The 27,571-nt window shown below is 40.0% G+C and overlaps 1 protein-coding gene across 1 annotated transcript in view; it reads right to left on the reverse strand.

Annotated features, from left to right (window-relative positions):
- ADAMTSL1 (ADAMTS like 1) overlaps window positions 1-27,571 on the reverse strand; it is a 628,141-nt gene that overhangs the window by 84,252 nt on the left and 516,318 nt on the right. The window contains exons 16-18 of the mRNA XM_042452391.1: window positions 26,955-27,084; window positions 3,603-3,813; window positions 52-231 (exon numbers count right to left, since the gene is read on the reverse strand). Coding sequence (XP_042308325.1) covers window positions 52-231; window positions 3,603-3,813; window positions 26,955-27,084 — 521 coding nt within the window. The remainder of the gene's footprint in view (window positions 1-51; window positions 232-3,602; window positions 3,814-26,954; window positions 27,085-27,571) is intronic.

The raw sequence follows: 27,571 nt of genomic DNA on the forward strand, positions 1-27,571 counted from the left end.
TACTCCTGTACTAGAGACACTCCAGGCATAATCTTTACTGCTTCTCCATACCTGTGTCCAGTCTGAAAGAAGCCACTCGGAAGGGCAGTCCTCATTTTTGCAGGCTTGCTGGGAGACTGGTCTCAAAGTGGAACAAAATGTATCTGGGAGCTCCAGGAAACTTCCATCGGCCATGCGCTGCTTGCAGAGTACTTCCCGCTTTTCAGTGCCACCCCCGCAGCTCTGTGAACACTGGAGAACAACAACAGCAGGAGGAGGAATAGGAGCTTAGGGACATCCTGGCATTAATAATAATAATAATAATAATAATAATAATAATAAAATTTATGTATATCCCGCCTCTCCAATTGGATCGAGGTGGCTTACAACATGAAGAAATTAGAAGACTAGGGTTGGAAAGGGCAGCTATGAAAGAAATGGATAAGATCCTAAAGTGTAAAGATGTAACTCTAAACTCTACTGTGAGAATTGACCAACCCATTGTTTTTCCCATCACCATGTATTGATATGAGAGCTGGATTGTGAAGAAAGCCAATAGAAAGAAAATCAACTCATTTGAGATGTGGTGCTAGAGAAGAGTGCTGAGGATGTTGTGGACAGCTCACTTAACTGAGGCTGTCATACTTGTGAAAAGGCATGAATCACTAGGAAAGGCAATGATGCTAGGAAAGGTAGAGGGCAGTACAAAAAGAGGAAAATCACATGCCAGATGGTTGGACTCAACCAGAGAGGCCAAGGACCTGGACCCAGCAGTGGAGGACAGTGAGTCTTGAAGAGGTCTCATCCACAGGGTCGCCATGAGTCGAGGTCAACTTGATGGCAGTTAATAACAAAAACTATATACATATAGATATAAAAAATTCATGGGAAAGCTGCATTCCAGGGCGCCAATCTGCAGCTGAGCTGAATAATTGGTTTGTAAGGTTAATATAATAAACCATTAAGGAACTGCGCAGCTCTTTATATTTATGACTCCTAGTGACTGCTGTGTGCTCTGTGTCCAAAAAAGAGGAAGGGTTATAGGAGTCAATCTAAACATAGAAAATTAATTTCTAAAGAACTATTGCCCCCTCCCTCCTTAATATAAATCTCCTCCTACACACCCATGCAGGCCAAGAAAGAATTCACTTGATGCACTCTGGCCAGCTCAGGCCTGCCTCCAGTGCTACTTTTTATACACATGATGCTTCATACCCATGTGAAAGGGACTTGATGCTGATTATATTTGCATCTGTTTATTCAACACCTTTTCTTCATCATTTGGCCACTGTAGCACCACATGGTGAATGGCATGTGTGACTACCATAGATACAATTTTACTATTACTTTCAGTACAGAAAATCTTGGTTTTGGATTATTTTTTTCTACTTTAATTTAAAAAATAAAACAAAACAGTGTAGCCACCATTCAGCTGCAAATCACCAAGTGTACATCCTCCAATATTTCACAAATGAAAACCAGGACATATGCGGACAAGCAGCATCAAAATATGGTCAAGAGTGCAAACGTTATTAATGAGGAAAAACGCACAAGCTAACAGAGGATGCAGCAGTTTATGTTTGCCTGGGGAGGGCAAGATTCCTTCTTCACTCTTTTTGCTCCTGCTGAGTTAATTGAGTGCAAACTATTTTTGCACTTTGAACTTAGTTTGCAGCAACTCAAGTAACTTGAGGACAAAGGGGACAAGTGGGAGGATGAGACAGAAACTGGGACATTTAAAAAACCATTGAAAAGTGTGACAACAGAGGATTAACTGGGACTGTCCTTGCCTAATTGGGACAGTTGGATGACATGTAAGTGGTGAGGAAGAAATATAAGGTATAGTCAAGTGTAAACAAGTCTCACATCACACAGCCAGTACTCCTAATGTAAGCCACTTAGGGCAAAACTACATATGACATAAGAGGCCTGTGATTACATTTCTCCACAAATTTATCTCTCCCCCTTTTAGATCCTTCAGAATGTTGTTTGCCATGGCAGGAAGCAACAGGTTCTACACTAGATGCAGATGCGTTTTGAAATACAATTGTACATGCAGAGATGTTTTACTACTTGAACTAGCATATGTTTCAAAGTGCACCAGAACGTAGCCTGTCACTATGATACTGCCTCATATAGACATTCTTTGAATATGTAGGGTATCTTGCTAAATGTCTATTTGTTTCCCCTTTAATTAAAACCATCGCATCATGGGTCCAATTTGGGCTAGTGCCACACTGCAGTTTGGCACTACTTTAACTGTCATGGCTCCATTCTATGGAATCCTGGGATTTGTAGTTTGCTGTGGCACCAGAGCTATCTGACAGAGAAGGCTAAATATTTTACAGAACTACAAATCCCAGAATTCTACAACTTTAAGCCATGGTAGTTACAGCAGTGTCAATCTGCATTAATTCAGTGTAGATGGAGCACAATCTTGGAGTAGGCAAGTAAATTGGGGAAAAAAATCTACCAATTTCCCTCCTACATTAAATTATTTTTTGAAAATTTTGTTAATTCTTCTTCAAAAACAAACTTAAAACACTCCCCTGTTAGAACACTTAAATCCAACAGAAGGGTTTCATCATATTTCCAAGTTGGTTAAACATAAGGGAAATGGTTAAGATTCTCCATAGCTGCTGTCAAAATAGTAGAGACAACAGACTGAACCAAGCATTCACATGCTCTTGCTCATTCTTAAATGGCCCATTCTCCATATGCAACATTTAAATGGTTAGCTTTAATTGTCAAAGGACTGAAAGCCATAGGAGAGCATAAACCACTCTCCCTAAAACCTTAAATAGTCCTCCTAAAGGATAATGATTTGTTATTTTCAGAAGGCAATTTTACAAAAAATACTGGTAGAAACAGTATTTTCTATCAGGGATGAAAGAGGTATTTGAATAAATGTTCTTTAACGCATGCCCTGAATAGAGAACCACATTTTGTCCTATAAAAATTTCCCTTCGATAATAAAACAAAGATATCAAAAGATTTATTAATTCAGCACTTTTCAGCCACTTTCTGCAAAAGAGATGTTTATGGGGGGGCTTATAAAAATGAATTCTGATACCTACTTCCCTTTGGGTGGAAGGCAAGGCGAAGAGGGGATGAAAATGCTGCAAAACAAGGTAAACATCCCAATAGCTTTATCCCAAGGAGGGAGAATTTTAAAAATAAATAAAGACTTGAATTTATAAGGATGTTGTTTTAATCATTCAAAACGTTAAACATGGTGATGGTTATCAGGAGTACTTCTGCCAAGAACATTAAAGCTTTAGAACAAATCTAATTCAAGACAGAAGAAGATTGTTAACATTTGTAAGCTAAAATATTCTATTTATTTATGTAAGAAAAATACCAGTAGACGCAGAAATATGATGAACTTTCTTGGTGAGGTTTATTCCATGTCAGTGGGGTGTGCATGCTGGCAATTGGCGAAGGAGGGTGTGCGTGTAGGCAATGGAGGATGTGTATATGGGCAACAGGCAGAAATCAGAGCATGAATGTGTTGTCTGAAATGGAGTCCAGGATTTGTGTGACCTCCTCATATTTCCAGTTCACTGTACAACATGGGTAAATTTCTTCTCCTCTTGCTGAATCATAACAAAAGCATTATTTACCTGTTGCCATTCTGAAAGGTACCAGGATGGGGGACAGTCAAAACGATTGCAGGCTTGTACCATGATGGGCTTGGGTTTGTGACACAGTTCATCCTCCAAAATCACTGTCTCGTTTGTTTCTCTTGAGAGGAGATGAGAACAGAAGACATCGCGGGTCTGTAGTCCTACGCCACAAGTGAGGCTGCAAGAGCTCCATTTCCCCACCTCCCACCTGAAGGGAAAACCAAGGAGAGGAAATTCTGAATGCAAACCACACTGAGCCCAATTGTTATGTCGATTCATTCATGAAAAACAATGGATTGGCTCTAAACTGTCATTTATATATACTTACCTGCATATAAAAGGCTCACTGAATGTACTGGGGATGACATATGAATAGGCCAAAGTTTCATTGATTTCATTGGGAGTCACGTTCAACTAACCTAGTCTGGACTAATTTCATTTATATAAAATACACAAAACCATCTAGGAAAAGATTTTTTTTAAACTATGTAATAGCACTAGCCAAGCCCTCTGATTTTGATCTCTGTTAGTAAGTGCAAAACCCAACAACAAAATTTACATCTTTTTATATCTACATCTCTGCCTGCATTCTTATCCAGATCTTTTAAATGACAACAGTAGTAACATTTGAGACAAAATGTAGGCCTATGTCTCTAACCTCATCACTTTTCTTCTCCTGTATGATTTTTAACATCTTTGCCTGATGAAAAAGCCAGTGAAACTTCAAAATTATTCAACATCACTTCAAGTACTTTATCCAATGATTTATAAGAAGCAGAAGTCATGTATTACCAGTGCAAGTCCAACATACGATTACATCTGCTGGTTTAATATTGAGGTCACAGTAGATCTCAGTTACTAAATCCAAGGAGGTTTGGATTTGTAGAACAAAGTGAAGGACAGGAGCCCAAGTGTTGGTGTCTGAGTGAACAACCCAGGACTCTTTCACACTACATAATTGTAGTGCTCCACCTGAACTGCCATGGTTCCATCCTATAGAATCCTGCACTTATAGTTTAGGGAGGGCTATGTTGAATTCTCAACCAGAGAGTTCTGCTCATGCCTCACCAAACTACAGGATTCCAGAGGATGCAGCCAGTGCAATATTAAAGCGGGATCACAGTGCTATGACTGGGTAGTGCGAAAGGATCCCTGAAAGGAAATCTATGCTACATTTGAAATTCATTCTACCTATTGTATATACTCATGTATACGTCCAGAAATTTTAGTAAAAAAAAAATCTCCCAAAATTGGATCAACTTATCTACAGGTCAAAAAAGGAACCACCTCCTTTCTCTCAGTAGAATGGCAAAAGGGAAGAGCTTAGTGACTTAGTCCATCCCAGGAGCACCTAAAAGAAGCACTGGTTCTCTCTGTTCTCTCTGCTACTTCTGACTTTTTTGAATGCCTGGATTGGAAAAGTACAACCAGCATTTTGTAAGTTCCCTGGCATCTTTTCCTTAGCTTCGTCTTTTACATCCTTTGTTACATGCCCCTAAGTTTTAACCTTGACTTATCTACGGATCATATCAAAATCCACAATTTTGGCACTCAACCTACCCTCGACTTGTACATGAGGTCGACTGTATATGGTTGGCTAAGTTTGTACTGTGTTGCTAATGGCAAAAGAACAGTGACAAACAAGGTATACAATATAAAAAAATGTTCATTACACACAGGCTACACATGACTTTGTTAAGGCCTAGAAAGAGCCACGAGGTTCACTCTTAAGCAGCAAGACCAGAGACAAGTCACAAGTCAGAACAGCCAGAAATGCAGTCCTGTGAATCCTTTCCAGCTCTTTCATGGGATCTCTCCTCTACTGATCTAGTAAAGCCAAGAGAGTGTTTATGTTTTGATAGGGTATTTTGCTCTTCATTTCTGTAAGTCAACACGGGCATCTGGCACCTGTTTAAGCTAATTTTTATAAATGAAGCTTTAATGACATTTCTCATGAAGCTGTCAGTAAGAATTAATAGTGACATACCATCTACCCTTTAGAGCTTGGCACACCTTAGGTATATGAAGTATTTTTTTTTAAGGGGGGCAGTTCTTTCTCTATTCTATTTGGTGCAGAGCTTATTTTATCACTTGCCAAGGGTTATTCTTCCAGAGTGGGAGGTTTTCCAGTTACCTCCAGCAGCTATTTCTTCATGGAATAGATTGTCCTGTCCAGCATTTGTATTGGCATTGCACAGCTTAGCATGCCATAGCAGAGAGGAAACCTCATTTAAAAAGAATTAGAAAGGTTGTTTTATGCTGGTTCTCAGGTGTGTGTGGAGGGGAAATCCTTCTCACATGTTGAAAATTTGATCTTTATAAGTATGCATATGAATATAAATTTTGAAAGTGAAAACAGGTCAGTGCTACTGAGTAATAGGAAAGACTCAAACAAATGTTTTGCATTTGACATTCCAGTCTTCTGAATAGGTCTGAGCCTGGCCCCATGAATGCAGTATTTATTAAACAATCTTTAAGCCAGTAATTATCTGATATTAAATGATTAAAGGAGGATGAAAAGACAGGTGGGTCAGAAGGAACAAGGATGTATCTACACTATAGAAATAATGCAGCTTGACACCACTTTAACTGCCATGGCTCCATCATACAGAATCGTGGGATTTGTAGTTTTCTGAGGCACCAGCATGCTTGGCAGAAAAGGCCAAAGACCCTGTAAAACAACAAATCACAGCACAGTAGTCCTTAAAGAGGTGTCGAATTTCATTAATTCTACAGTGTAGATGCACCCTGAGTCCCTCTTTACCAGAATGTAATGGTTAAAGTATTTTGCAAAAGAGTAAGAAACGTTAGTCCCTTTTCTAGTCAAAAGGCTTGCTTAAAATTCTTGGCTCTCTCCTCTGTTAATTATTGTCAACTGACACCCCTAAAGAACAATTCTTGGATTGTGGTCTGAAGTGCTTTCTTTATTACTCAAAGAAGTATCAGGCAGCCCAGCAGCAGCATTAGAACTGATGCAGTTCCTTGCCACTGTTTCCTGTGGAACTTTGGATGCACATGAATCAAACCTTTAGAAGCTGCTGGCTTTTGTCCCACTCATTTACCCCCAGGGGTAACTGCAGAAAGCAGTAACTACATCCCCAGCTCTGCCACGTAACTGTTGGAATTTAATGATGTCTTTTAAGCACAGATAGATATCCAGAAAGGTTTCATGCAAAAGCCAGGAGCAGAAAGCTCTTCATTCATGCAACAGGCCTTCTGCAGCTGAAAAACAGGCATTCAACTTTTTGCTATAAAAAGAAGCAGCAGGGGAGGATTGTGCATATCTCCCTCTCTCCCACTCTCTCTCTCCCCTTCTCCCTCTGCGTACATCATCATAATAATCATCACTATTATGAATCATATTAATTTATATCCTACTTTTCCCCAGTCTGAGACTCAAGGAGGCTTACAGTTATAGTTAAAATAACACAAAATGCAAAAGTTATAAAGAGATTAAATAAACAACAACAACAAAAATTAAAACCAGCTAAAACATAAACTGTTAAACACACAAACACATTAGCACAATAAATAGAAAAATGTAGCACATTGTTTAGATGGCAGAGGCCTCATACAATCAATGATGAAATGTCTGTCAAAACCAGGCCTGCACAACATATGGCCTGGGGGCCACATGCGGCCTGTCAAAGGATTTTGGGTGGCCCATGAGGATGTGGAATGACTTCAAGCCTCCTCTGCCACTCTGCCTCCTCCTGAGGAGAGGACCATGCATAGGAGGAGGATGATGCCCTGCAAGGCTACTCCACCGCCTTGCTTTGTCCTGAGGAGAAAGACAGGCGGCGGCAGAAGAGGAGGAGAGGGAGCACTCGCTCTGCAAAGCTCCTCTGCTACTTGGCTTTCTCCCAAGGAGAAGGACCAATGGTGGAGGAAGATAAATGCTCACCCTGCAAGCCTCCTCCTTTGCCTGGCTTTCTCCTGAGAAGGCTGGGCAGCGGAGGAGCAAGGCAAGGCGGAGGAAAAGAAGGGCAGGCAAAGCTCCTCTGTGCAGTGGTTAAATGCCTGTACTGCAGCCACTCACTCAAAAAGATCAGGTAGTGAGTTCAATACCAGCAAAAGGGCTCAAGCTTGACTCAAGCTTGCATCCTTCTGAGGTCACTAAAATGAGTACCCAGATCGTTGGGGGCAATTAGTTTACAGTTGTAACCTGCTTAGACATTGCTAGTTCAGTATGGAGTGGTATATAAATGAAGCTGTTTGTTTGTTTTGCTTGGCTTTCTCTTGAGGAGAGGGCCAGGCAGAGGAGGAATATGACATAATTAACATTATTTATTAATTAATATTTAATTAAAACCTATCTGCGGCCTGAAAAAGTTTAGCCTATTTTAATTTTGACTCTTACCTCCTACCAAGTTGTGCAGGTCTGGGCAAAACAGAAAATCCTTTAGTTGCCTGTGAAAATAAAGTAGGGAGGGTGCCAGTCTAATTTCTCTGGGAATAGAGTTACAGGCCCTGGGGGCAGCCATCGAGAAATCCCTGTCTTGGGTTCCCACCATCTGTACCTGTGAGGGTAGTGGAACAGAGGGAAGGGCCTCCTCAGCAGATCTCAAAACATGGGCTAGTTTGTAAGGAAAAAGGTCTTTCAGATAACTTGGATCTGAGCTGTGCATATGCAAACCTGTAGTGTTCATGTATTGAAAACCTACATTACTGCAGTGCTTGAAACATGAGGTAAAACTAGACATGATAGAAAATCCCGCATGTTGTTTTGCCAGCCTAAATGGAAACTCCCTTCTGTCCCCTAAGGTCTAGTGAAATTTATAGACAAATTGGTGTTATAGTGAGTTTCTCACACTAACTATGGCCACCTCTAAATCTCTGGATACATGGCAACTATGTGCATGAGCACATGACATTACACATCAAATTTTCCCAGTTGTTATAAGAAGAAGCAGAGAACAAGACATCAGGATTTTGTTTGGGGAGCAATGTAACTTCTTCTATTTTTTCAGTTTCCAAAAAGAGGGGAATCAGGCAGGAGGATGTTCATGTGGATATTGTTGGTTACATCTTCCTTCATCCCTAGTAGCCCAGAAGATGGTGAGGGATTATGGAAGGTGTAGCTCAGTAACAGCAAGAGGGCCACATGTTCTCCATTTCCCCCAGAAAGGAATAAATGTCTTTCTCCCCCTTGCATGTGGTTATTTTGCATAACAATGTAAGGAACAAAAGTATCCTGAATATCCATTGTTATGAATCGTGGAAAGTTATTTAAAAACCTGAAGAACATAGGCGCTATGTGGACTGACACATTTCCAGTGTGTCAACCTCACAGGCTTTGATGTTGCTGCATGAACACAGACCTATTCCCTGCTTTTTCCAAGTGTGGGTAATGTCTTCTGATGGGAGAGAAACGAAATAGGGAAGCACACAGATGGTTCTTGCTTGTGTTGGGAGTGGATTGTGATTGATTTATGGTCTTTCAATTAAATTGTGTCAAACAGGCTTATAAACAGATTTGTCTTTGGGTTTTTAGGTTGGGAAGAGGGGATCAGTCTGTGCAAAAGAATGGAAGAGAAAGTCTTTGTGCAGAACATTCCAGAATGAAGCCAATGTGTCCCATGAAGCTTTAGTAATTACTCATGAATAAAAAGCAAACAATGATATATGGCATGATGGATGTTGTGAAGTATGAGTGAAATTATGATTTCCAGAAGAACTGACCAAAGAAAAATGACCCATTGTGGAAACTCAGGTGTCATATCCTGCTAAGAGCTGGGCAAATAATCTACAATAAATCATCTAAGTTGACAAATTGCCATTTTTCTCCTATTTGCAAGTGTATAAAGAAGCTGTGCTTTTTAAAAAAGTATTCACTCATTCACTCATTGTCTGTCAAGGAAAATACTAAAGAGCAGGCTTCACTATTAGAATGAGAATTATCTCATAAAAATCCTTCACTATAACTGAATATAGTCGCAAGTGCTTTTTTTCATTAGTTCCCTCACCTCTAGAAACAGCATCTAACTCATTTCCATGCTGCTTTCTCTCTGTAAAACTATGGTCAGAGTGAATTATGCCAGCATAAAATATCCTCCCATTTGTGGCTGAATGGCTAAGCATCATCAGAATGTGATCCAGATGGCACAAATTATTAATAAGGAAAAACACACAAACCAGGAGAAGTTGCAGCAGGTTGCTTTTCCTGAACCTACAGTGAAGGGAAAGATTCTACTTCCTCCATTCCTCTCCCCATGGCTGAATTAACTGAGTGCAAACTACTATCACATTTTGAACATACTTTGCAGCAACTGAAGTAAGCAGAGGATAAAGGTGGGAGAATGAGTAAGAAACTGTGACATTTTAAAAGCAGTTAAAAAGAGTGAGAACAGAGGACCAGTTGGGACTGTCTCTGCCAAACTGGGACAGTTAAAAGGTATGTGGTCTGGGATAAAAACATGTTGCTTTCCAGATGTTGGGTTGCAAGTCCCAGGAATATTAGGTAGCACAGCCAATGGTGAGAAATGCTGGGAATTGCAATCAAAATCTAGAGGGCTGTTTGATTCTCATCCCTGACTTAACCAAAACTAATATTTCCAGATAAGGGAACAACAATTGCAGTTATGTTACAACTGTTATATCTTTTTGACTGGACATACAATAGTCTAAGTGTCTCACAGTAACAAGGCCCAACGAAAAAGGAACACGCACACAAAGGGGAAGGAAATGACAATAGCAATAAACATTACACATTTTATCCAAAGCTAAATCTCGCCTACACTGTGAAATCTAAAGGTTACGGCACACAACAGCAACTACTGTTGTTGGAGAACAAGGGCTAGGTCATGTAGAATTTACAGCCAGATGGTTTAAATTAGGCCTAGACCAGCATAAGTGGTGTTATAGTGAGCCTATCTAGCTCAATATTTGTCTTTATAAGATGGTGGAAGATGTTCAAGATTTTGCACAGGTTTCTCACTTGCCCTCTAATTTAGTTGGAGAAGGATTGAACTTGAGATCTTCTGCATACTCAGCATGTGCTTTACCAATCATCTATGACACTTCTCAAGGTAATGTGAATAACCACATTCAGATTACAGGGTCATTTTTAGCAGAAATAATCCATGTTGATACCATTTTAATTGCCATGGCTCAATGCTATGGATTCTTGTGAACTCTATTCTGTTGTGGCACCAGAGCTCTTTGACAGAGAAGGCTAAATGTTTCACTAAATTATAGTTCCCAGAATTCCACAGCGCCTTGATTATGTCTGCTATGTGGATGTAGGGTTGCCATAATTCTCTACTATAAACTGGGGCAAAATTTAGACCAAAATGCAAGACGTTTAAGATCCTCCATTTTTATTAAATGTCCTACAATTTGGGCTATATTTTATCCTACAACTGTCCTGCATTTTTGGTCTAAATTTTGTCCTACATTTTGTCCCGGTTTATAGTAGAGAATTATGGCAACCCTATGTGGATGCAACCTCCCTTTCCCTTTGATGCTTATTGGACTACCCAAAATCCTGCTGTGGACTGTTTCCTAGCTCTCAAGAGTAGACAATGACATTATACACATTATGCAAGGGACTGTAGTGGTGGAATAATCCTGCTCCTGGTTCCACAGATGGGAACTATTCCATCAGGGAATAACAACATTGCATCAAATATCTGGTCTACAGATATTAAAAGCAGATTTTCCAATTTGTTCCATTAAATCTGTGACTAAGGAAAGAACCTCATTACTTAAAATCCTGCACTCAAGTTCCAAGGGTAACACTACTAAAGATTCTAAGCCAACCTCTGACTGATGGCTGCTTGTCTAAAACTGCACTACGTACCATAATCCTGTGTTCACATCCTTTGCAATTTAGCTGATGGTCAAATGGCTTGGCCTGCATCTGACTGCAGTCCTCTGCTCCCATGAACCTTTAGCCTACACACTACAAATTGTGACAACAGGATATTCCCATCAAATAAAGCTGTGTTGATATACATGTCCCATGAGTTTTGCAACAGGCTTTAATTTTACATACTCTCACTGATATTGTGGCTCTTATGGCCAGAATCTAAGGGGTATTCAAGTATATTAGTGGACATACTCCATTGGAATTCTTGACCATTGCCCTTTAAACGGCAGATTCACTTTCCATAGCTCAAAATAGTTCTCTTGCACCCTCTCTCAGTTCTGCCATTACTACTATTTCCTCTACATTTAGCTGCAGAGTCAGTAATTTTCACACAGGTAAACTATTACTGAATTTGGCTGCAAATGAATTTGAACATTTTTTATTCATATTTATAGTGCTATAAAGGGTTAACCTCTTGAAAAGTTAAGTAGATCCAACATTTTTTTCCTCCTCAAAATCCATGGTCCATTATGCATTGCATATGGCAAATTATTTGGGGGATGAAATGTTTCACAGAAAAATGAATGTACAAGTTTTTTTAATGAGTATGATTTGATAATAGTTGGTGGTATGGAGTTCCAACTTGCTTTTATTGGCTGATTTATAAATCAACTGAGCTATTTTTGCAAATTTGGGAAATGTTTTATACCTCTCCCTATAGTTTTCCCTCCCAGCACACTCAGAAATACCAATATATAGTGACTTGCATTTTGCAAAACCTTTTGTGAATGGAAATGTCTGAGTAAACATTTGAAACAGAGTTTTTAAAACAGAGAAACGTATGGGGAGTGAGAGAAGGAAGATGGTCTTAATAGTAAATTGCCAACTTCCTTGACTATTTTGAAGGAAGAGTTTTCGACTCAAATATCTCCAAGTCTGGTAATAGAAAGGAAAACAATGAAATTGTTCCAGTTACAATGTGGTTAAAGCATATAAAATTCAAGCAAGATTGCTTATTTATTATTATTACTACAATAAACATTTCTGCTGCTTTGAGGGAATGTGGTCAGTTGAGCATCCTACTGTTTAATTTCAGACATCTGCAGACACTGTAATGCACTGCCCAGCAGTTATGTTTGTAAAACACATTATCAGTCTGAAATAATCATATCGTGTCAACTCCCTCAACTATGTAGAACACAAGGAAAAGAAGAAACTTGTAACAGTCTGAAAGCCGCTCTTGTGTTGACGTCTTATTGCAGCAGCTATATTTTTGTTTATGTTATCTATGGTCTGTTACAGACTGCCAAAATAAAGCTGCTTTGGGTCTCTTTGGAGGTATGCTATTTAAATGATGCATGGGTCCTAAGAGTCCAGAGGTCGCACCAAAGCCACACTCCATTCCTAAGCACTGGAGTGCAACTTTGGTGCAGCTTCCAGATTCTTAGGGTGCATGCATCATTTAAACAGCATACCCCCAAAGAGACCCGAAGCAGCTTTATTTGGGCAGTCTGTAACAGGCCTATGTGTACTAGACTTTCCATGTGAAACACAAAATGGGGCTCCTGTACCTTTAAGGGTTGTGTAGAAGAGGGAATTTCAACAGGTGACAAATAACACTTACTGAAATCCCTTCTTCTAAAGAACCATGGAAGGATTAGAAGCCTTATTCTACTTTATTTATTTCAGTCCAAAACTCTCCCAGATACTGTAATTAATTTGACAGTTATCAGCCCTTAGGCTTACAATTGTTGTTGCTGTTGTGAGCCTTCAAATTGTTTCTGATTTATGGCGACCCTAATGTGAATCTATCATTGGGCTTTCTTGGCAAATTCCTTCAATGGGGGTTTACCATTGCCATCCTCTGACGCTAATAGAGTGTGACTTGCCCAGGATCATCCAGTAGGTTTTATGACCAAACAGGGATTCGAACCCTGCTATCCAGAGTCATAATCTAATGCTCAAAACACTACATTGTGCTGGCTCTCAGGCTTACAATTGAAAGAAAAAATGATACATAAGAAAAAGTGAATGGCAGTGGGGAGGGAATTAAGCCCATCAGATGCTCTTCACTCCCTCAGAGACCAGATTAAAGGCAGCTAGACGATGGAAGGAGGGCCTCTCAATAGCTATTGGGGCAAGGTACAAACCAGATCAATGGCAACTGGAGCACGGGTGGGTGAGTGTTTAGAAACTGTAATATACACTAAAATCCTTTCTTGTGCCAGTGTTATTTTAAGCAGTCCACACAAGAAAATGTACCAGTCATTGCAGGAAAGTAACTTCTACCAAAAAAAAAAAAAATATTGCCAGATATAATGTGCAAAAAAAATTGAAAACTATGTCATGTATTACTTGTATAGCTAAGCTTAGTTTTCAACAGATTTTGTGGCTGAGACTAATAGCTGTATTACCTATAGAGTGAGATTAAAATGTTGAAGCTGCTATAAGAGGTGACCATGGAGAAAAATTAATTCCATGCCATGGAGATGGCATGCATACCTGTTACATTCCAAATCTAAAAATTGTTGTATAATAAGATCCAAATGTCTCAATCCATCTGGCTAGAAAAGGGCCTTGTGCCATGTTTATCAGGTGTCAAAAGACCACACCACTTTACAAACATGTTTCTCCTCAGCTTTGGACAGCAGTGAATTCCTCCCGTAGCATTGTGTCACCCATTTCCTTTGAATATAGGAAAGTCCTATTAGTTTAGTTTAATGATACAATGAAAAAAGTACTGGATAAGCCATTTGGCACCTGAGCTTTCTGACAGAGAAGGCTAAATATCTCATAAATATCTACAAATCACTAAATCACTAAATACCTACAAATCCAAGAATTTCATAACATTGAACCCGGACAGTTAAACTGCATTGAAATCCACAAACACTTGGACAACTTTAACAGGAAAGAAGAAACCCTCAAAGTAAATAAAGTTTAGCTACCAGTCCTGAAGGACATCAAAACCAGGACTCATCAAATGCAAATGGGAAACCACTCAGGGTCAGAAGCTTTCCCAGCAAACAATGATCACCAATTAGCAGACAATAACCCTCTTTTGCATATCCTCCTACCCTGAGGAGGCCATCATCAACAAAACAATACACAGATTAGCATGGCAATCACTCCTCCTCACCCAGGGTCACATAGAGCGTGTGTGTGTGTGTGTGTGTGTGTGTGTGTGTGTGTGTGTGTGTGTGTCTATCTATCTATCTATATATGTGTATATATACACACACACACACACTCTCTTCCAGGTTAGTATTCTCTAAAGATGCTGGCGAAACATCTGGAAGAATCTCTTATAGAACATGGCCACATAGCCTGAAAAACCCACAAAACACTATGCATTAATTCTGCTGTGTAGATGCAATATTGGGGGGAAATCGTATTGCACTAATAGACATCTAGTCCAATGGGATTGGATTTCAGTTACTATGCCAATTTTCTCTATGCTTTTTCTGCGCCTGATTTGCCTTTCCATGAGTGTGCTAGTACATAAAAATGCTGTGGAAGTTAAGTGATAATGTATTTACCCACCTCCTTTGATTTGGGGATACAGAAAGCCATGTTTCTTACTGTAACTTGCAATGATACCAATCACTTTAAACATTTATTTTCCCTTATACTTACAATTCTGGGCTAATCTCACAAGCTCAGGGACTATGGTTTTATAAACTTAATTTTTCAACCTTACCAGCTTGGCAACAGATCAGACCCATTCCACAAAACAGAGTGAGGTATGATGATTTTCTTTCTTTCACTCTTCCCACAGCTGCTGACTCCCAACTCTGGACCCATGAAAAGAGATGACTGAATAACAATTCTGCATCATTAAACCTTCATGCAAACAGATCAAAGGCTTAGTAAGAAAGGTATGGCATCAAGAGCAACTATCTGCATTTGGTTTTACACTCTGATTGGTATCAGTCAGAATTTTACAGCTCAATGTGAATCAAAAGAGGTGCATAGGAACTTTTCATAAACAGAGCATGGGAGAGGGGGCTTTTTCAAAGTCACAAAAAGAATGCAGGATTACTTAAAAGAAGGCTGATGGTATATCAGGAAGTATCACCATCGAGATTAAAGATCCTCATTGCCTGAATGAAATTTTAGAAATCATTTTAAAAATAGACCTTTCAATTTTTTTTTTAAAATGCACATAGGTTTTAGACACATGCTAGACATTATTTTGTGAATATGAATCTTCAAGGAATTGCTTTAGACAGTGAATGAAGTGTGCTATTGTCATCCAACATTGTTCTGCTACTACATTTGAAAACAGAAGTAGCAATTAATTGTTGCCAGAACACAGGACCACTGCAGTGTGAGGTCCTTTCCAGATGCAAAGGGGATGCAAAATCCTTGCTGATTTGGTAAGCAACAGTGGTCTCCCAGCAAATATCACTTTTTTCTTGAAAGAACTCAGTCATCTAATGCAAAGCCAAGGAAAAGCACCACCACCACCATCGTCTGACTTGTATTGTATCCTATCACATAACAGAAGCAAAACCAAAAACTATTATTTTTGGGGAAACAAAACATGAATTAATACTAGTTAAATGAGAGACTAGAACCTGGAACTCTTGAGTCCCAGGACAACACTTCTAATCCACATAGACTCTGCTAAACAAAAGTAAATATAGATCTTGGATACAAACCCACTGAAATCTATGCAATTGCTTTCGGCTCAGACTGATAGCTTACTGGCTTTTTTTGCCAACTCATTTATCATGACCTTTTAGGATTACTGCATGCAACGGGCAAGACCAATACTCAGAAATGTATCTAAAATGAATACAGATCAATTTACTGCTCCTTACAAGTTGACAAATGGAAAGCAAGTGTCTTACATAGCATAACTGTAGGCAAACAATTGCTTCCAAGATGGTCTCTCAACATCTATCCAAAAGCTTTAAAACATTAATTTATTTATGGGCTGCCCTGTGCCTGGGGATTTGGGGCAAATTATGGCAACCATTCCTGAACTAGGCCAATATTTTTCTCCCCAAAGGTCTCACAATTTAAATATATATCGTTCTACAACACAGACAGGATATTTTTATACTTAGTAACTGTAAAACCGTCTGTCACTCTCAGATTTCAAACAGAAGCTTCCTTAGGAAGCTTGAGGTTTTTTGTTGAGACTCAAGAGGGGAAGCACCTGTATACACTTCATCTAGGATTCTGCCCCCCACATGGTCACAGTCATGGTAGATCACTTAAGTATGAACATACGGGAATATAGGTTAACTGCCGGAGGCTACTTGGGTCTCCTGGCTCAAGCAAGCTCTTCCAGTTTTGGATGCAGGTCTAGATATACATGAACTGAGCACAATGAAACTAGCAGCATTTGCAGTCTGACTTCGTTTCTGTCTTGCAAAGAGCTTGGAAAAGTTCCTTATGAAGGAACAAAATCTAATAGTTAGCATGCTAACTAGCATGGACCCAATGAATGAATGGAACTTCAATATTTATGAAAGTCCCATTGATTCCATGGATCCATTTTAGTTGTAATTCACCATAGGACTGTAAACCTAGGAATCTTTCTGCAAATGTGGTCACTAGTCTGTTCTGGCTTCTGGGAAATTTTCCTGATTCTGTTCTTGTATGTATAAATGAGAGAAACAGGGCTGTGGAACTGATGGGCAGGTAATAAGGAAGGGTTTAAAAATGTAGTTTAACAACTTTACTATATTATCTCACTATAATAATAAACTATAATCTTGATTTGTCATAATCAAGTGTTGGTGGCATCTTTGGAAAAGGATCTTCCTAACTGGCTTATGCCGTTTACAATCAGACCTCCATATCCATGGGGATCCATTCTAGACCCCCCTCCCCTCCATGGATACCATATCCACATATGCTCAGGTTCTGTTTTTCTTAATGGCAGTGTGGTGCAAGTGTGGTCACATGCATATGCTGCCATTTAAGAAAAACAGGGGTTTGTTGTCTGTGGATGGCAAGTCCGCCAATATAAAGGGCAGACTGTACTAGTATAAAGGACTTGATCTGACCTCTCTCTAAAGGTCAAAAAGGTATCAATTTGATTTAAGACCGAACATAAATAAGCAATTAGATAAAAAACATGATAAAAACCTCACCTGGAAGTACTGAAACCAATGGGTCACTTCAGGGGCAGTGGCAATACTAAAGGTTTGTGTTATACCTGAAACAGGATTATATGTTAAGGGAAGTAAGGGAGGGCCATACGATGCTTCCATAAAGACCACTGAAAAGCATTTAGGCACTAGACAATTTGTGACCCTCCGCATGATGTTGAATTGCAGCTCCCATCATTACAACTGGCTTATGGTAAATACAATCCAACAACATCTGGATGTCATCCCTGGCCTCCAGTGCAACAACGTAAGTCCTAGGTTGTGGTGCAGGACTGCACCCACAAATTGCCTACTGTCTCTTGCTTGTCTGCCTCCTGAAAACTGAAGGGGATGAAGCATTATTACCGTGCCAGCACTACAAGATGTTGAGATTGACAGAATTTGTTACAAGTGAGTTATTTGTGTTGTGTTTCCTGCATCCAGCATGGAAAGAGTAATCCTTCTAATATAGAGCAATCACTGTTTGCAGTTACACTTGTAAGATCCTCCAGGATAGCTTGCAGAATATTGAAAACCAGAGTGAAATGAATAAAGACTGTCACTGTTTCAGGATATCCCCGGACTTTGAGACTAATTTTATTATTGGCTTGGTTTGCAAAAGCGTCTCCTCCACTTTTGCAGTACTGGCAGAAAAAATATTTCCTTTTGTATTCAAGAGAAGAAATTCTTTCTGCCAAGAGGGTAAATTTATACTCAAGGAAACTGAGAATGTATTTAAAGAGGAAACAAAGAATAAGAAATAAAGGTACAATATATGGAAGGGAGACAGGGTTCCAAATATTTGAAAATATTAGGTGGCAGCAGGTATTAGGTTCTCATTAGAAGGGGCATTAGGAAGCAGAGACAGATTGAAGCAAGGTGCTGGGACAAGAAAACCATCCGTTCCAAGACAAGTAAAATGAAGGAAAATTGGTCACTCTGTAAATTCTTAGATTGGTTTTTAAACTCATGAGCATGATCACACTGCCAGTCATAAAGGGGAAAGTGGGTGGGAGGCAGTGAATTTGCACCGAAAGGGAAGACAATGCCTTTTTCCAGCCTTGACAGCACCATGTTCATCACCAGATAAAGAAGGAGGGGAAATGATATCCGGGCATGATGATAGCTGACTGAACTCAGTGATCTGATGCCTTTTGATGTAGGAAAAATATGAAGTGCCTAGAAAGCATTTCTAGAAATTATTTACAGATGTGCTCTAACATTTTGGGAATGTATTTGGCAAGGAACCTTGCATGATGTGAGCTGAATGAAGAATAAAACCATCTCTAGGTACAAATATGGGTAATACAGGAGCAAGGCTGTATTATTTTACTTTACTTTACTTAAAATAATAACTATATTTAAAATCAAGCAGGTGCCAAACCTTCCTGTTCCCTGAGATGTAAGGAGAAATGCCACCTCTTCTGCCAGTACCCACTCCCTGCTATGCCCCTCATCACTACTACTGTCCACCCTCTTATCCTCTGTGTGGAATGGCTCTTTGGAAGACAGAGCCAGCTGCACAAAATGGCTGGTCCCCCCCCCCCAAAAGCCAGCCAGAGCCGAGTGGGTCAGGGGAACTCTTTCCTGAGAGCAAGGCATCATGGCAGGGTTGCTCAGAGCGGGCTCCAGAGAGTTATGTTTTCTGAAACAACAACAACAACCATGGGTTCCCACTCACTACTGTCAGCAGGGAGGGGAAATGGCATAATTCACCATTCTTGCCACTTCATGGCCTGAGACAGTTGCCTTGTTATGCCCAATGAATGGACTGACCCTGTTAAAATCCAACCCAACCAAACCAGGCCAGCAAAATACCTGAATACCTGCTTGCTCTCTGCTTGAGAGTATTTGCTGGGGAGCACCTTTTTCCAGGGATATATCACAATAAACCAGATTACACTTATCCACAGCTAAGCATGAGCTGAATCCCCAGTTTAAATGCAGTTGGGACCCATGCACACTATGCAAGTACAGTATAGCATTATTAAAAGTAAGGTAAAGTCAAGTCATGTCTGACCATAGGGAGCAGTGCTTATCTCTGTTACTAAGCCGAAAAGCCAGCGTTGTCAGAGACTACTCTGTGATCATGTGGCCAGCATGATTGCACAGAATACTGTGCTACTACACTCAAAATGTAATGGTTCCACCCCATGGAATCCTGGGGTGTGTAGTTTGGTGAGGCATTGCTCTAAATGCTATTCCCTAAACAACTAATCCCAGGATACCATAGGATGGAATCATGACAATTTAGGTGGAATAACAAGTCACTCTCTCTCAGCCACAGAGGATGGCGAAGACGATCCCCTTTCTTGCCAAGAAAATCCTTTGATACGTTTTTGGTAGAGTTGTCATAAAACTAAAATGACTTGAAAGCACACAATAATAACATACTCTCTTGTGGTTTTAAGTACAGAAAGAACAAATTTACAGGATTACATTCTTCAATGATTTTTTAAAAAGAAGATACTGTAGGATTTGGCTTGGATGTTTTCACACAGGACACTTAAATTACCTGTTTGTTAAATTGGTCTATGAGGAGAACATAAAACCTTCACTGACAAAAATATACATGGAGCTAGATTTGGGTCCTGGTACATACAACAGTGATGGCTGAAGTTGATTTTTGCAGCCCTCTTTAGAAAGGCTCCCTAAAATGCTCTTCAAAATGCTGCACCAGGCACTGGGGAACACTGAGGAATGGAGAAGGCTGCAGAATAGGGAAAAGGGGAGGATACTTGAACCAAGCCAGGGCAACGTCTGTGACTAGAACTCTTTCATTCATGAAAGGAAAATCCTGGATTTAAACTAGTCTCTTTTCTTCTTCAAAGCAGTAACATAGCACATACAGCAAAAACAAGGGGAAGCAAAAATGCAGTTTTGAGCTCCTTCTGAAATATGCACTTAAACAATCACCCACAGTTTCAAGACCATAGTTATGACACATTTATTTATCCACCAATGACTGGAAAGCATAAATTAGACATTTATTTTTAAAGAAACCAATGTGGATGATTTTGCCTGAAGTGTGCAATGTCTATGTGCCAGGAAAGACATCTTGGACAGTATTATACATCAGCTACTTAGTTAGAAATAGTTAGCTATGGTCTGAAATGCATGGGCCAAAAGAAGTAGCTTCTGCCCACTCTGGGGGACATGGCATTCAGATGACGCATACCCTCAAAGCAGAAGCCGCTCCGGTGTTGTGATCCAATTTTTTGGACTGGATCAAAAAGGAGCTGATTAAATCCAGCTCCTGGCAGTGACTGGTTCGGGATTGTGGCAGCAGCCTGCTTTGGAAGTGGGCCATGCAGTCACTGCAATCCTGGTGTGATTGCAGCCTGATTGTGGCCAGAGTGGGCTGTGGCCACTCCTGGTAGGGCATCTGCTTCGCCCCTAAGTAACTTTTCCTGCGTCCACCACCTGATGAAAATTCACCCACACTCCAATAGCGAACAGAATGGACCTCCTTTTCCCCATGTAGGTGATGCTCAGTAAAGTAGGTGGAGGGGCAGTTATGTTTGTGGCATGTTTGTAAATGTGGAAGAGTTACCTAGATTTACTCATATGTAACTATCCTGTATACTTAACTTAGTAGCTAATGTACAATACAGGCTTTTCTTTTTTAAAAAACAAAACAGGAATGAGCTGTAGCGAATAGAGGAGACTGTTGCTCCAAATATGTAAATTCTTCAGAAATCTTAGTAATTGGCCCTCCACATTCATGGGGCTAAGGGGTGCAGACCCCCACAACAAAGTGGAAAACAATATGAATATCTGTGACACAACTGTATTCTCAGTAAGACTCTCTTGGGGATGGTGAAGGGCCAAAGAAAGGGCCAGGTTACTGCCTCACTTTCTCTGCTTGCCCATCCTCCCTGTCTCTTTCTCCCATGAACAGGGCATATGTGAAGGACACATTAGAGGGAAGGAGACTGGGAAAGCTGCTAGGCACCACTGCCATTTTTGTGGTCTGCAGGGACTCACTCACCCCCTCTGGCTCTTTCTCCCATGGCTGGGCACACAAGGAAGCACTGGGCACAACAGACGCAAGAAGTATGCTCCCCCCGTCTTTTGCTTTCATACCTACTTCCTTTCCCACTCTGGACAAGCTCACAAAGAACTGAATCCACAGATGTTAAAACTGTGAATGTGGAGGGCCAACTGTATACCTATGTTTATTGGTGAACACTTATAGTAGGAATTGGATAACTCTTATGATGATGATTCAAAAATTTAGTTAATTTGATAAATATTACTATGAGGAAGGTTCCCATGCTGGGAGAAAGGCAAGATATTAAACAAACAAGTAAATAAAAATACTTTTACGATGAATCAACATTTTGATTCCTTTTCCACTGCATTCCTTTTCTTTTCTACTGTACTGCCTTATTTCTTTTGATAAATCAGAGACAAGAGGGGACAGGTCAAAAGCACATCCAGTAGGCTCAAGCAACAAAATACTAAAGAATAGGAATCAGTCTCCCTTGATAACACACCAACATGATAATGGAGGAGGTCAGGTGTTTACTACAGAGGCATTGACCTTGCTGAAGTTCTGAGATTTATTTGCCTTCTCTAGGAACCATCAAGCTGCTCTAGCAGACCTTTTCTTCTAGTTCTCAGAAGAATCATAAAGTCTGAGAAAGAGTTGTGTACAGAAGGGTATGGTTTTTTGGGCTATTCCTGGAACTTCATGAGCGTTTCCCCCCAGTGTGTGTCTGTTCTGTACTATTCAGCTGTTTGCACAGGAATAAGCATTCAGCTTTGAAAGTATGTTAAGAATAAAGCTACAGAATTGACTGGAATTTCCTTCATTTTCATCCATCTGGCTTTCATTGCCTGCCCTTCTTTTTTCCTCCTGCTACACCTACACACCCCAGATCTTTTAAACACATGCTGACCAAACTATAGGAGAGAGATAAAATTATTATAATTCATAACATCCACCATAGTAGTCCTACATACTCCTGGTAGTATTTACTGGCTTGCAAAAATCCATTCATACCATTACAATTTTCAGGAATGGTAACTATGCCAGGTAGACAGCAAATGCCGCTTTAAATTAGAAAGTTGCTTTATGATGTTTACAGAACCTAACTAATCTATCAAATTAAATAGATGTTCTAAAAGCTACACCAAGGAGACCATCAGTCTGATTTCTCCAGGAAGGGAGTTCCAGAGTCTGGGAGCAGTTACTGAGAAGGCCCTCTCCTTTGTTCTCACCAGATGCGTCTCTGAGGCTGGTGGGACAGAGAAAAGAGCATCCCCAGCAGATCTCAGGGCATGGTCCACCTTATATAGATGAACACAGTCCTTTCAATAACCTTGATGTGACCTATATAGCCCTTTATAGGTCCATATGTCAGCACAGTGTGAAGAACTCTAGGTCATTTGCACAATGCATGTTTGTATCAGTTTTGGGGGGATTCAGTGTGACACTAAAACTCATTTGTGGTAGCACATTGCTGTGAGATGTTGTTGTTGTGCCATCAAGTCATTTCCTGGAGACTCTAAGGTGAGCCTATCATGGGGTTTTCTTGGCACGATTTGTTCAGATGGGGGTTTGCTATTGAACTCACCCAAGGCTGACAGCATGTGACCTGCTCAGTGTCAACCAATGGGTTTCATATCTGAGCAGGGAATCAAATCTTGGTCTTGAAAGTCATAGCCCAACACCCAAACCACTATTCCACAATGGATAAGATAGGAATGGGCAACCTGCCTTTCAGGAAAGCTTCTAAGAAATCTTAAGGTTCCTTGAAAAGAAGTTTATCAACCACAGGAGAACACAAACTACATAATTAATTGTGGTACTGTGAAACTATTGCATAAACATTTCTCTACATGTTGCTAAGATAATATAGATAATTGGCTGAAAACTATTCAAGTTGTATGACCTGAGGGGAATCAAAAGCTGTCATCACCCACATATCCAGCACATTTCTAGAAGCAAGTGGATGTGTGATCTGCTTATGTGTGGATTGCTTCATTCACTACATGAAACAAGTTCTAATTTGTTTTCTTAGTGTCTTGGCACTAAGAATCTTTATAGGTAGAATTAGACATGTGTTTGAACAAGTGCTTAAGGATCCTTGGAAAACTGTAGCTCCAAGACATATGCAGTACAGTATTTACAGCATACTTAAATCCACTGAAATCAATGGGCTTCCACATGCATGTGTCCACCTTAGTTTTAGCCCTATATTTTCAGATGTGTGTCTACCCTCTACAGGTTCTGTTGGTCACATGCAGACAAACCATTTAATGTATCTGGAAACAATGATGACATCTAAAGAAATCTCCTGGTTTGCTCCAGTTCTTTGTTGGTGTATGTTCATTCCATGTTTAAGAAAGATTTTAAACACACCACACAAATAGTTTTCTTTGAATCATTGCATTTCTCATATTCAAGGCTATTTAAGTGTGAAAACAAGCCCATCTGGGTTACAGGGGGCCTAAAGCTCTCAGTATAACTCTCACTGAAAGACAAAAAATTATATATCCTCCAACTGTCCTCATTTGGCGGATACAGTCACTACTAAACCTCCATTGTCCCACTTCTTCAGCTGCTTTTAAAATGTTTCATTTTCTCTTTCCTTCCCCCATTTCCCCCTTTGTTCTCATCTTACTTCAGTTTCTGCAAAATGAGTTCAAAATGCAGAAGTAGTTTGTACTCAATTAACTCAGTGGAGTGAGAGGAGAACAGGGGGCAGAGCCTTGTCTTTCTCACTAGGCAAACTGTTCCAGCTTCACCATACATTCAAGGAAGTAGACTAAGTGAAAGTTTATCCTACCAGCTTTTTTCGCCCAGTTAGTCTCAAAAATGCTATAAGATACCTTTGCATACTAATATTCGAGACTAACATGGCTATGTCTTTGAATTCAACCACTCCTGTGGGTATTCTTCTTTATTAATAACTTTCCCCATCTTGATCACACTCTGATGTTGCTTGGCCATATGTGTCCCAGTTTTCATGGGGGAAATGCTGGAGGGTATTGATTTAATGTTAGAATCATGTCATATTAAGCAATCTTCTGAATTTCCATAATCAGATAACCTGTATTAAAAAGCAACACTTGAACAAATAAGTAAACAATTAAGTTAAAATGTATAGGAGTCATTCCCACCAATTTAAAGGGGCATATAGGACATTGCATGTAACATTCTGTATGGGTATAATATATAACGACTATATAATGGATCAAATATATAATGAGCCAGCATAGTGTAGAGGTATGAGTGTTGGACTACGACTCTGGAGAACAAGGTATGAATCCCCACCTGGACCATGGGAACCCACTGGGTGACCTTGGACAAGTCACACTCTCTCAGCCTCAGGGAAGGCAAGGCAAACCCCCTCTGAACAAATCTTGCCAAAAAAACCACATGATAGGGTTGTCTTAAGATTGCCATAGATTGGAAATGATTTGAAGGCACACAATACACAATAGTAATGCTGAAAACACTTCTTCAATTGGAAGAAGATCCTAATTTTCTGTTGAACAAATTCCTGCCATGCTCCTCTCAGATCACATTAACAAAACAGTTACTTCTTTCTCTATGGAAGTGACTTGAACTTTTAGCTTATGTCTGATTATAGAGATAGTACTTTAAACTGGATTTGGAATGTAAGTGAGCATTTCAGTTCTTCTCCAGATGGAAGAAACATGTGTGAACAATCCTAAGCATCCAAAATATTTTCAGTTTGAATAGGTCAGTAAGGCACACAAGGATCGTCTCTCTCTCTACGTGTAACCTTCTGGAAATCTTCAAAGACTGACCGCTCAGTAGCATTTGGAGTGGAGAGGTATGGAGAAGCTGGTGATCTTTAACACTGTTCTACATTTTGTTTTTACAGTCCCTTGCTTATATTCATCAACAGAAGACTGAAAACACGACCCCATCGAGATAAACAAAACGAGCCAGATATAAACATTTCCACACTCCAGGTAGTGTTACCTGTATAATCCTGCCAAGGGATTTTGCTATACATTTAGTACAGACGTGGTGTAAAATGTATAGAAAAATGTGGAGTTTAGAAAAGTTATGTTTCTCTACTATACTTCTCAGAATCCCGACACCAGTGTCTCTAGGGGAAGTACTGACCAGTGGATTCTGGGATTTGTAGTCCAAAAACATAAAGTTTTCAAAGCCTTGATTGTCAGGCAACATATCTGGCTGTACAAGCTCATCGTCTGTGTTTATTTTAGTTTCTCTCAAGGCCTTTCAGCTTGGGCTCCCATTCTGAATTTACTGCATCTTCCAGGTCAACCACCCACATGCTTAGCACCAAGCATCTGTTGGGCACATGAGCGTATAGACAGCTTTCTGCTTGTTAATCCAACAATCTCCGCATTTTAAGCTGCATGGAGTTTTCTTTTTAAGTGTATTAAGAAAAACAACAAGTGCTGGTATTGGGTGGTTAAATTGTAAGCTGCTCTGAGTCTCAATTTTGCAGAAAAAGTGGGATATATATATATTTTAAAGACACCTGCATACATGATTCATGAGTTAGGTATTTAAATATGTACCTAATGTATCGTTTTGCACTCCCCCCCCCCCCCCGCTGCATGAAAATATGAGGGGTTCAATGCACTTTTGACTATTTGCACTTTGGGACCTCTTTTGGGGAAATTAATTTGTCCCAAAATATAATGTGTTTTTGTGCACAAAATGCAGTGTTGTCGCCCAGAATAAAATACATGTTGTGCAAAATACTGTGTTTCTGGGGAAAAAATACTGCTTTTTATGCAGAAAATAATTTTCCTGTGCGGGAAAAAAATACATAATATTTTGTACAAATGAATATTCCTGAAAGAAATGTGAGGCATCACATAGCTATTCTGTTTTTCTTCAACAGGATGTCTTGAATGTCAAGACATGCTTTTTCCACTGATGGTACAATTCAAAGGTATAGCTGTGTTAGTCTGGAAAATCTATCCAAAGGCATCTTGTAGCACCTATGGGACTAACTGAAAGAAAGAAGTTGGTAGCATGAGCTTTCGTAGGCTTCAGTCTACGACCTGCATCTGAGGAAGTAGGCTGAAGTCTACAAAAGCTCATGCTACCAATTCTTTCCACTGAGTATATGCAAATGACAAATATTTTTTGCATCCCCTAACAAGAGTTTACTTTGGAGTAAGTCTAGAACTGAGGATCAGCTGCATGCTGTGTGTTTAATGCAGCATGTACTAGTACAGTAGATATGAAATAATTCCATTTTCTATTTAAAGTCAATTTAAATACGCACAGTTATTCTGGATATATGTCAGCAAATATGTTCCCAATTTTGCTAGATTCCTTGACCCTCAAATGTAGTTTGGAATAATGCCGACTTCATTTCAAGACTATGAAGACCAACTATTCTTCCTCCCTTGCATGCAAGAGACAGCACAGCCTATGAAAGCAGAAAGCAACCAGCAGTTTACCTTGGGGGACAAGGCTCCAAGTTACAGGCTTTCAGCAACTGTGGGGGACGCCGGCTGCTCACACACAGATTGTCATCTGCAAACTCTCTGGTCTGTTTATTCAGGCAAGTCACCACTGCCTCTTGGACACCTGCACACACAGAGAGATACACACAATTAAATTAAATGCAGTTTTTAAACCCCCACTGTCTCAATTCTCAGTACAGAGCTGGGAGAGAAAAGTGCAGACATGACAACGGCAGGGGGCCCTTTCAGCTGCTGTAGAGCTCATGGCCTCTGGGAGAGCAATCTGACACTCTTGCCTGTCAACAGGGCAGGATCACACAATGTTGTCACCTGTAAAGCAGGGAGGGGGATAGAGACACAGCATTTAATGGGTGGAAATATAGTGCCACATAGAAGAGCGAGCTGTTAATACGTGGGGACTTGCATCATGTTGATAATGGAAACATGCAATGAAACTGGAATTTCTCCTTTGGGTAAATTGCAAAGGAGGAAAATCCCTTGAATTCTTCTCTATATAGGCCAACATTTCAATCCCTTCATGTTGCAGCATCTGGTTGGATCATTCCAGAAAGAAACCTAACTTTGCAGTCATAACTTTCTGCAGCTAAAAG

The sequence above is a fragment of the Sceloporus undulatus genome, chromosome 2 (assembly GCF_019175285.1).
Source record: "Sceloporus undulatus isolate JIND9_A2432 ecotype Alabama chromosome 2, SceUnd_v1.1, whole genome shotgun sequence".
NCBI lineage: Eukaryota > Metazoa > Chordata > Lepidosauria > Squamata > Phrynosomatidae > Sceloporus > Sceloporus undulatus.